The sequence below is a fragment of the Tribolium castaneum genome, chromosome 2, assembly GCF_031307605.1.
Source record: "Tribolium castaneum strain GA2 chromosome 2, icTriCast1.1, whole genome shotgun sequence".
Taxonomy (NCBI): Eukaryota; Metazoa; Arthropoda; class Insecta; order Coleoptera; family Tenebrionidae; genus Tribolium; species Tribolium castaneum.
Genome location: NC_087395.1, coordinates 2,210,211 through 2,222,533, shown reverse-complemented (window position 1 = coordinate 2,222,533; position 12,323 = coordinate 2,210,211). Strand labels below are relative to the sequence as shown.

Below are 12,323 nucleotides of genomic sequence, written 5' to 3'. Positions count from 1 at the left end.
AATAATCGCAAATAACTGAATTTTATCTCATTATTTTCATTTTTAATCAAGTAACTTTGGAAAAATACAATAAAATTGTGCTATTAATTAAAAGAAATGTTCCATTTGTTCACCATTTTCATTCAAGAAGTTCAAAATTTGATAAGAGACTGACTGAGTTACTTTACATAATTCACCAGGTTATAATAAACTATAATTAAATATAATTGTTTTATTGCTTATTCAAACAATTGTTGACCGTTTTACAAAGTCTATTTGATTAATTATGAAAATTTCAAAGTTAAACTCGTTTTTTGTATTTTTTTTCAAAAACTGTAAGTTAGGTATAAGACATATTGATGAAAGTCACCACAAATATCTATTTTCTTTCGAATGCTGTTAAGAAAATAGAGTCGTTCCATTTGAAAAAACTAAGTCATAGCAGGTTTTTGAAAACCATTTAGAAAAAGTCATCCTAACCATGAATTTTGACAGTCGACAATTTTGAAAATTCTAGAAAACTCATCAAATTTTCGGTTTTAGAATGCAAAAAAAATTATTCACTTATCGCAAAGTGTTCAAAGACTGGAATATCTTAGATAAACCTTTGCAAATAAAAAATTTGACAAAAAAATTGACATATTCCAATAACTACGACAGATAAGTACCAATAACTTGGGCTTATTTTACTCAGCTTGAGAAAGTGAATTCAAATATGCAAGAAAACTGTGTGGTTACTTATTTAAAATTTCAAACTTGGCGCCAATTTTTTGTAGTTCCGGAACCTCAGCCATGTTAAAAATAATTTAATTGAACTCAGAATGATCGATTTGGATCGTATACAAAATTTTAAAGCTCTAGCTAAATTAGAAGTTAAAAAGTTTCTAATGTAAGTCCTAAAAGAATAACCTTGTATAAGGAAAAATATTCATTAATATAAGAAACATGTCGAATCACATGAATATTCTACCAGAGGTAGATTGAACATTGTACCAGTATACAACAGATTAACTCGAATTCAAACCTACAACATATTTTTTGCTAGGTATTGCTTTTCACAATGTTCTGCCTCATGATTTCCGAGACCTATCTCTGGAAATCTTTAAAAATAAACTAAAACTGTTTCTCCTTCAAAACTGTTTCTACAAATTTGGTGATTTTTTAGTGTGTAATTTTAGTGAATCTGGAGCCTAGTGTTTTTTGTAAAAAGTATCTGTTTTATTGCACCAATAAATTTATTATTATTATTATTATTAATTTTATAAAAATTGTAACATATTAATGATATGTTGTCAAAAACGTTAAGTTAAAGTTCAGTTGTCTAATGTTCTCTACATTTACAAAGATTAAATACAGTTAACACAATTGATCTAACATCCCCTTAGGTTCAAAGAGCTCCAATTTTTGTCTTTAATTCTTCAGTTCAAAAGTTTGATACACAATAAGCAAATTTTTGAAGCACCAGTTTTTTATGTGCACCGATCGTACATCGTTTATCAATTTCAACACCATCTAAGTGTTTATGGAGTTCTGTGCGCAGACTACTTTACCTAATATTAGTTTGGTAAATAAGTTTCTTTATTTAGCATTGAAAAACGCAAAAAAAATTATCAAAAGTTTGGAAGAGGTCTTGTTACTATTTGCAACAGGTAAAATCAGTTCAATACACCCAACAATGCGAGCCATGTGTCACAGGAGATACTGTGTTACTTCAAGAGAAAAAGTTACTACGTCTAAGTTAGAAAATGGTGTGAATTTCCAAAAATATGTTTTATTTTATAAATATCCTGATATCATTTCCAATACAATTGGAATTTTCAGATATTCCAGCCTTGGAATTTTCACTTAATAAATAAGAGGTATTTTATTAAGAAAAACTTGAAAATAAAAATAGTTGCTTGCATTTCACGCACATCTGAAAATTTCAGATAACATTAAAGCATCAAATTCAAGTATGTTAGAAAAGAAACTCTACCGTTAACTATACATTTTTTTTCTTTTGGGCAACTAGAAGTATTTATTTTTGGACTGGCACTACAACTTTAAATACCCTGCATAGTAACACTGTCGTAGGCTAATAGAAAAATCAGGCGTATTATAAAAAGCCTAGTTATATTGTAAACGACTGGGTAAATTGTAAATCAATGAACAAATGTAGGGTTTTTAAAATGCGACAGATAATTTTAGGCTTATTATAAAACGCCTAACCAGTTTTCGTCTTATTGTAAAATACCTATAGTTCTTTTATAATACGACTGAAACGAACCTGCATTATTTAGGCGTATGACAATGCGCAAGTTCCTACTATTGAAATTTATACTTTGAACATTAAATTTATAAATTAAATTATCGTTTTAAAAAAAGACAAAAACTTGTTTGGTTTTTATAATACGCCTAAAATTTTTAGTCGCATTATTCCAGAAAATACAGAGTGTATCAGAAATACACTTAATTTTAACAAGGACTGAACAAATGAAACATCTTTTTTATTTGTAATTTTTCAGTAAAAACTTCACACATTTACTTTAAAACCTTAAAAATGATCTATAAAATGGTGCCAATTAAGATTATAACTCGGGTCCTAACGAAACTGATAAGAATTTTACAGCCCTGGGAAGTAGGCGTATGGAAAGATGTTTTTGCACCATAACTTTGGAACCATTTTCCCATATATTACGAAACTTGGTAGACTTACTAAAGAAAACATGCCTTTTAATCTGGTAATTACGAAAACTGAATACATCCAGCCAGTTTCCGGTTGCAGCATTTCCGGGTCACATTTTTTGTGTTTTTTTAATTTTCTGCCTTCTTAATACTACTTTTCTACTGCTTAAATCAATAGAGTAATCAATTGCAAATAAAAAAGGTATAACCTTCTACACCGCTAAAATGCATCATTTAATAGTTATTTTAATTTAAACAGAGGCTTGCACCTGACCAAAATAAAAATGTATGAATGAAACAAATAATCAGGTAACGACTAATGACTTTTTTGTGAAGTTTTGGTGAATTAATCAATGAAACATGCTACCAGATTAGTTTAAATTTATTGTAGGGTATGTTAAGAGACTGAACTAAACCCATTTATTAAATATTTTCAATTTAGAGACCCAAATTGTCCAAAGTTAACGTTAATAGCTATTAAACGGTGCATTTTAGCGGTGTAGAAGGTTATTCATTGGTGGATGTATCCAGTTTTCGTAATTACCAGATTAAAAGACATGTTCTCTTTAGCAAGTCAACCAAGTTTTGTATTATTTGGTAAAATGGTTCCAAAGTTATGGTACAAAAACGTCCTTCCCAGGACTGTAAAATCCTTATCAGTTTCGATAGGACACAAGTTATAATCTCAATTGGCATCATTTTATATGTAGGTCATTTTTGAGGTTCATTTATTGTCTCAGTTGTTTTATTTGATGAGTTTAAATACGTGATAAAATTCAGGAAAACGCCAAAAAAATTATCCAGTGCCTTAATTGCCTTAGGGTGGATCTTACAAACCCCGGATAAGTTATTCGTAGAGTTCCTATATTGGGTGAGTTGGAACACTGAATGTCAATTTTCGAAATTTTGTTTCATTTACGTCGGTTGGAATGTGTAAACAAACAAATTGGGATAGAAATAAGTGGTGTTACACTTGAAATTTGGCGAAAAGTCAAATAAATTTATCAAAAAATGTTTCCATTTTTCGTCGACTAACTGAGTTTAGAAATGGTTTAGACTGGCAGTCGTCGACAATTCACTGTTATATGAACTCCAATTTTAAAAAAGATTTCTTTGTAAGTACAAGAATTTTACGTCTAAACTCTTCATCATAAACATTTTTTCCTTAACTTTAAGAAATGGTAATCAGCGATGAAAGAGAGAGAAATTGAAACTTTCCTGCCAAGTTTTACGTTTATTATTAACAAGCATTTGGAAAAGTGGATTGTCTAAATAATGTTATGTACAAAATCTATGAGATTTTGGAAATTTGTCTATATATTTATTAAATACGTACGTACTTGAACCCAAAATTGGTTCTAATTTTTAGGAAAGCTGAACCTGTCGCTGCTTGGCCGCCTTTAGCATCTATGTGAACTTTAGATTCTGTTTTAAATTATAAAGTTATTGGGAATTCACGATTTTGTTACGTTTTTCATACGAGAACACCTTCAGTATCATTTTTTAGAAAATTTAAAAAGACGACCGAGAATATGAAGGGATGACCAATTTTTGGGACGAGATGTTTAACTAAAAATTGTGACTGAAAGAAAAGCATTTTTAGCATTGAAGTATGTTTTAAGTTATGTATTTAATATTAAAATAAATATCGAAAAATTTCAGAAATGTGAACATTAAAATTCAATTCATTCAATTCATTCAATTCAATTCATTAATTCAATTATTTTCTTTTTTTAAATAGTAATCCCAAAATTTCTACGTTTTCTACGTCCCTGGTTAAATTTGACGTAAAATTATGTCATGTTATGCATTTGACAAAAATTATAACTTTGAAATTATTTTCGACATAAACCTCTGACATAAGTTACTAACAAAAATTTTAATAAAAAAGGATAGAAATATATACCTTATCCACATAATAGAAAATTGGCTCGGTTTGACGTTCAGTGTCCCAACTCTCCCAATAAAGGAACTCTAGTTATTCGTAGTGTAATAATTACTATAGTTACAATTGTTAGAACAATGTATTTTTCAAAATTTATCCCCAGAATAAAGTTATCCGACGATTGAAAAATCCAGCCTTAATCGAAGAGCTCTAAAAACAGCTATAATAATGGTAATTAACAAAAATTATAAACTAAAGAATGTCGTTGCTTCTCTTTAGTAATTTTTTGTAGACGATCCATTTCTATGAAGAAAATAACTGAGTAGGTACAAAGGTGATTAAAATTTGAAAAACAGCGCCATTGCACCTTATTAAAACCGCTAATTCTCCTCAAACAAACTTCTTTTGACGAGTCGGAGCATTAATAAGACTCGAAGTTTAAGTTAATTTGTGAGCTCACAATTCAGTGACTCTCCTTTATTTCAAAGATTTACATTCGAAATGTTGTCTGATCTAAATTTGGAAAATTATTACCACACAGTTTAATAACTTTAATCATTTAGATACTTGTTTTGTTTGAAATAAAGCACACAAAGGCAAAAGCCGCGAGGTCTTTTTCCTTTTAACAAATAAATTTTTTGCTTTTATGCCAAAGGATATTTATTTAATTCCTGCTAGTAAAGACTGTTGTAATCATTTATTTATTTAACTTTGTTCTCTTCCAGTTTGAGGGATAAATATTTTTGTGGTCTTACTTTTTAAGGTGATCCTTGTTCCACAAACAATTTATTACAACAAGCTACAAACACATTATGTTTTATTTTTGGCAAAATCACATTTCGCAAATTAGAAAACTAAGTGTTGTGAAAAAGTGTATAATTCCGACATTTGAAAACGAAACTATGCTGTTTGCACATCTATAAATTTTTACGACTAACTTCGTTCGAAGTTTTAACGCTACACTATTGTAAATTCCACTTTAGTGGCTAGTAAATTTTCTGTTAACTGAGATTAAGTGCTGATTAAATTATCTGGGTGGGTTTCGAGATTCAAAGCAAAACGTAATGACACCGTAATAATCCACAAATATTCCGTTTGCGATTGGTTGAATCCAACTACTGTGACAACCGGATAAAACGGTTAATTGCAGTTTCAGTTGGTATTTACTTACATATTAAATTTAAACCACAATTTTGCTATTTCGCAAATTGCTTATTGATTATGCTAAAAGTTAATTGAGATCCAGAAACTAATTGAATATCTAACTATTGTAGAGAGAAATAAACGTGGAAAATATTTTTTCAAATAAACACAAGTTTCAAACTCCCTAAAGTGGTGCGCGAAACAAATAATTCTGATAAATCCAGTTCTGAAGAACTTTGTAAGTCAAGTGTGTAAGTTAAAGGAGACAACTTGAACTTTTATTTAAATTGGTAAAGAAAGTTTGAAATTGCTGCGGACAGCCTGAAGTCGAATCGTGCCAAACTTAAAATTAGACAAGGATCAATTAACGAACTTTTAAGGATAAGAGTAGCAGTTCTTAATTTGTAACAACACTCATCACTAGAGACCAGATTTTAGAAAACTTACCAAACACACAATTTTAAAGACCTTTCTTAAAACTCGAAATAAACTTGTTTTGTTAAAAATGGAAATGTTCCACACCCTTTCTAAATCACAAAATTAAATTGTTACATCCTAAATAAGTTTCAAACATCCTACAGTTATGTAGGATTTAGTTTAGAATCATTACATCAGATTTTACAATTTCATAGTTAATTTATTTTACATCTAAAGATTATCTTTTTCTCAGGCTTTAAGTATTTCATCTTTTTAGTTTCTTAATTCCCTCATAGTATTTTATATTAAACATTTCCCCAATTTTTCAATTTTTAGTGGTTTTACTATCTTATGTTAATGTTCTTACTTTGCAGTTTCATAGTTTTTTAATTATCACTCTTCCAGTCACTTATCACTTAGATCTACAGAATTGTAATCCAATTGTTTTTTGTTTTTTTATTCCAGTTTTTAAATTATTTAGTTTTCAGTCTCGAGTAATAGTTTTTTATTCAGAATCTATATCTAAGGTTTTTTCAGTTTTTCTGTCGCTTAGTTCTTCAGTCTCTATATTTTGTGTTTTTAGTTTCTCCGCGTTAAAGTTATTTTCTCAGAGTTTGAATTTTTTAAAGTTTTAAAAATATGTATACTCTAATTCTATATTAAATTATTTTTTAATTTTAAACAATTTTTGTTCCTTAAATTTTTTTGTATCAGCCTTGATTTTGGAATAAAAAAATTATTCACGTAGAAGTGTCAAAATTGCAGTGTTCGGCAATTTTAATGTTGATTTTGATCTTAAAAAATTATTTATTTTTCTTATACGCATAATTGTAATTATTAATTTTTCCAAACTGACAGTGTGACTTTTAATTAGTTGTGTGAAACTCCTAATTTTCTAGAATTCTTATAGTTTTTGTGTAATACTCACTGTTCATCACTCTAGCCATAAAATTATTATAAGACGTATTTAAACCACAATTGTTAGTGCAATAAAAGTCTAATAAAAATCTAATAATTTTTATTTCCTAATAATTTTATTTGCATCTAAGACGAAATCCCGTTCTGTGAGAAAGACCGGCCCTTATACCGGTTCACTGGTGTCTCATTTGTCCCAGGAATGAGTAATTTATCAATAAAAATATAAAAATCACCTCCTACTTGATTATATGTTGCACAAAAATTACGAGACGATTGAAGCGTTTGTCAGTGGATATTGCACTCCTAATCAAAAATTTGGGGTTCTATTAAACTTGTTCATGTTTTTTAGCTTTTAACAAACTTCTTATTTTTATGTTCTCTCTCTTCTAGTCTTTCAATGTCATAGTTTCTTAGTGTTTCAATCATACAATTTTTAACTTCATTCTCAGTATTCCAGCTTTTTAGTTTTTTAGTTTCCCATATTTACACAATTTCCAAAATTTTTCGAATCGTTGTTTCACTGTCTTATAGTTTCAGTTTTCCAACTTCTTAATGTTCTTAATGTTGCACATCAAAGGTTTTTTAATTATCACTCTTTCAGTCACTGATTAGATCTACATAATTTTAATCTTATTGTTTTTTTTGTTTTTTTTTTTTGTTTACCAGTTTTTTATTTTTTTCAGCTCTTCAGACTCTTGGGTATTGTTTTTTTTATTCAGAATGTCATATTTCAATTTATTAGTGTTTTACAAGCCTTTGCAAATACAAAGCATTATTTTAATCAAGTCACTATAAAAAAATGACTTAATTTCTCACTTTGAAATTTTAGCAAATAGTGTAACAAAAATAGAAACGGTCGACCTGGCAATTTTTGAAGCAAATAAATTCGTCAATAAAGTGATAATTTTTGTAAATTGTACTCCAAAGTTGTGAAAAAATTAGTTAGTGACTAACAAAAAACTACAAAAAATTTTGAAATAAAAATCTACTGAAATTAGAAATGTTAATGAATGAAAAAATATTGATAATGCAGAGGTACCTGATTTTATGATGATGTATTTCCATTCAATTAGTTCATTTTCTAGGTTGAAATGAGTTCTTACGGAAAAACGAACTAATTTTACAACAACAAAGTTTTTTTTAAAACGTAGTTGGTGTTGTTTGTTTGTTTTTGTAATAGAGTTTACTGCAATAAAAATTTCATTTTTCCTGCTGTAGGAATTAAAAAAAATGTATCCTAAAACCAGATTTTAATACTTAATTTCTGTTTTTGTACAACCTTTTGTACAACATAAATAAGGTTTTTAACATCCTAAAAATCCAGTCTCTACACATCACATTTCCATAATACTTTGGCGATTGTATTACGCGCCAATGTAATGTTGTATCAACTATTTCCAGAAGTAGATTGGCCTAAATTAAGCGAATGGCACTGTTTGGTGTGTCACAATTCCCGTATGAATATGTAAATGTGAATTATTCAAACCGTAGTTAATTTGTTATTAAAACCAACTTGTGCAAAAGTTGAGCTCTCGCTGCAGCGACATGTAAAAATTGCGGCTGAAGTTTTCATCCCATGTCCCGCGAGAACACACTCATGAATTTTTTTACATGCTTTTTTATTTAAATGGTAACGAGGCGTGCGAGAATTGTGCATTTTTACAATATGGCACCGTGAAAAATGTCATTCACTATTAAAAAAAAAACGTTAAATACATATTTTAATTTACTGAGATCAATAACTCGTTGAGAGAAGCTGTGTATGTTTTAATTAAGTTTCCGGACGCAGTAACGAGCCATTATCACCCTATTCATCATGTTTACGACGCAAGTAATGATTATTATTAGTAGAAAGAGTCGACTCACCGAAAACAAGCATCCTTTTCGTTTTCCTGTCCTCACTGCTGAACGTGGAAACGAAACAAGTGTAATCCCCGGAAAGATCCGGGCCTGGCTGTATGATATGCAAGGCGCGGTGCACACTATTCGTATCGGTGCTCGCCGAATATTCTAAATCGAGACGTCCCTTAAGTATACCTGAAAATACCATATCACACACTTAGCTCAAAACAAACCTGACATCTTTGAAAAACGTCCGACTTGCTAAAGTATAGCAAGTTAATAGAGAGTTTTAGGAAATCGTATGTTTATTAATAACCCATGTTACTTGCTCGTTAGTAGAGAAACAGAATTTTTTTACGTGAACGTGAACATTATTGCAACTAGTAATTATGAACGAGATTAATGAGCATGAAATAATCCGGGTATTAAAGCGATCTAAAGACACACTTACTCCTGGTTGTGATGGTATCCCCAGCTTTTTATTAAGGGATTGTGCACATATTTTTTCTAAACCACTCGTATACATTTTTAATTTAATATTGCAAACTTCGACGTTTCCTAACATATGGAAAATAGCACACGTTTGTCCTGTCTTCAAAACGGGTGATATAACACAAATTCAAAACTACAGGCCAATTTCAATCTTGTGTAATTTCTCGAAAGTTTTTGAGTCAATTATTTACGACCGCATCTACTCTTCTGTAAAAAGATTTATATCACCTTCGCAGCATGGATTTGTTGAAAAAAGATCAACTGTTACAAATCTAGCCTGTTTTACTCAGTTCATATCTGACGCTTTGGACAGAAAAGGTCAGGTTGATGTCATTTATATGGACTTCAAAAAAGCATTTGATCAAATTGATCATCATCTGTTATTGTTAAAACTTGATCAGTATGGTTTCTCCGGTTCTTTGCTATCCCTAATAAAATCTTATCTTGCTAATCGAGAGCAAAGGGTTAAATATCGTAACTACATTTCGGATAGTTACGTTGCAACTTCGGGTGTGCCGCAAGGTTCCAATCTTGGACCCTTATTATTTTTGCTTTTCATTAATGATATATGTGGTTCTTTATCAACGTGCGCTAAACTTCTCTTTGCCGATGATCTTAAAATTTACACAGAAATAAAATCTATAGAGGACTGCCTCACTTTACAGAACAATATTAACGCAGTAGTGAAATGGTGTAATGAAAATCGCCTTTATCTAAACCCATCCAAATGTAACGTTATGTCTTACACTAAAAAGCGCGAATTCCTTGAATTTGTATATGATATTTCGTCCGTAACACTGCATCGTACCTTTATTATTAAAGATTTGGGAGTTATTTTCGATACTGAACTCGCATTCAGTGAGCATATTAGGGATGTTACGGCTAGAGCGATTAAGTCATAAGAATTCATCTATAGAAATTGTCGAGATTTTAAGAACTTATCAGTTATGAAGACCCTATTCTTCTCGTTAGTTAGAAGCAAACTGGAATACGGCGCACTTATTTGGCACCCGATTTATAAAATCCATATAAATCAACTCGAAAACATACAGCGACGATTCCTAAAATTCCTAGTTTTTATAATAGATGGAAATTATCCTATAAGGGGCTATGACCAGAACTTGCTTTTGAATAGATTCGGTCTCCAATCTTTACAGTTTCGCCGTATTTGTATTATAATTAAATTTCTGTATAATTTAATTAATAATAACATCGACTGTTCTTGGCTATTAAATATGTTAAATTTTGCTGTTCCACGTTTAAACTCCAGACAAGCCATGACATTTTATCCTATAGCGAGAAGGACCAATGTAGCTGATAAGTCTCCTATCGTATTAATGACTACCCTATTTAATAATGTATGTAAAGACGGTGATATCAACTATGATTCGTGGCGGAAGATTGTTTCGTCTATATCATTAGTATAGTATTAGTGTAGTTCTAAGTTTTTGTATATATTTACTGTAAATGGGATTCCTGTAGTAAATAAAGGCTTATTATTATTATTATTATTATTATTATTATTATTATTATTATTACGTCTTTTCGCCTTGCTTGTCGTGAGACGTTTTGCAAATTCTGAAAAATTTGCAAACTCTTGCTCAGTTTTGAAAACGACGCAACACGTTTAAGAGAAGTTCTTGGTTTTAATCTACAATAAATTGTAATAGAATTATAATCAGAAGCAAAAATGCGGCAAAAATCTAAATTGTAACAAGGACAAGTGACAATAAGCTTTTTAAATTCCAAAGATGCAGTAAACTCTTCATCATGCAGTTTGTCTCGATTCACTTTACCATAACCGATTTTAATCAAGAAACTTTTCGATAAAATTTTAACATTTCCGTAAACGTCATTGTAAAGACGTCACGTTTTTTCGTCCAACTTGTCACATATGTTTAACGTTACTAATGGTGGTATTCTCTAACTATGTCTGTTACACTGTTACGTTTATAGAATGTTAGCAACAGTGCTCCCAACAGAGCTGACTAATTTGCGATTCTCTAACGATCTCTGTTAAAATAACAGAGTTCCTATTTATTCGAAAATGTAATTTTAGAGATAATGGAACTCGATTTTGACGTATGGCTTACTACTTGATCTAAATATTGTATTCAAAAATGTCAAAAAATTTTCGTAAAATCATCATTTTGAGTTCCTATAAAGTGTTAAAGAAAAGTGAATGCAGAAAGCAAGTGCAGATCAAAGCAAAGAATATCCTTGTTTATTGAAAAAAAATCACGTTTTTTGTTTTGAGACAATTTCTGTGGGATCTCGTGTCGGATTAGGTAATCAAATTGAAATCAAATTATTTTATTCTGTGCTGTACAAAAATTATACGCAAAATAAAAGGAAGAAGCAGAACTTGGAGGAAACGAAATAACTTTTGAAAGACAAAAAATGTTATTTTAAGTAAATAACACAAATTTAAAAATCTATGTTTTATTTTCACGGAATACTGTTTCCAAAATGAAGAGTACACAGTGTTAATTTTTTTATTTATAAAAATTTTGGTTCCTGACGAATTTTAAGTTGTGTTCATTGCTCCATAGGGTTGCCAAAGATTACCTTTTGGAACATTATGGATAATTATACCAGTTGATTTCTTTCTAAGATCGATCTTATCCTCTTTCTTCGTTTTCTATTACATCAAAAAATAAAGGTCGAATTGTTTGCATGATTCTAAGCTTCTAGTGTTATCCACTTATCACATTTTTAATATAATTTCTTGTTAATTTGGTAAAACATCGCAAAAATTCACGATCTGTCACTGTCACTGTTAGTTTATGGCGAGATTTTTGCCGCTGTTATTTAACAGAAAATGTTACTCTAGAAATGTTACTAACAGAGGGTAACAGAGTTTACGAAATACGAATTTAAATAACAGCTGTAATTTTTACAGTAATAGAGCAATAACATAGTAACAGAAGTTAGAGAATAGGACCAAAAATTATGTCTGCGGGTAAAATGTGCAACCTTCGTT

At 30.1% G+C, this 12,323-nt stretch overlaps 1 protein-coding gene across 5 annotated transcripts in view; it reads right to left on the bottom strand.

Annotated features, from left to right (window-relative positions):
• LOC656417 (uncharacterized) overlaps positions 1-12,323 on the bottom strand; it is a 50,525-nt gene that overhangs the window by 20,928 nt on the left and 17,274 nt on the right. For all 5 annotated transcript variants that reach the window (XM_064354738.1, XM_008192947.3, XM_064354739.1 and 2 more), the window contains exon 3: positions 8,873-9,043. In XM_064354738.1, the coding sequence (XP_064210808.1) occupies positions 8,873-9,043 (171 nt within the window). The remainder of the gene's footprint in view (positions 1-8,872; positions 9,044-12,323) is intronic.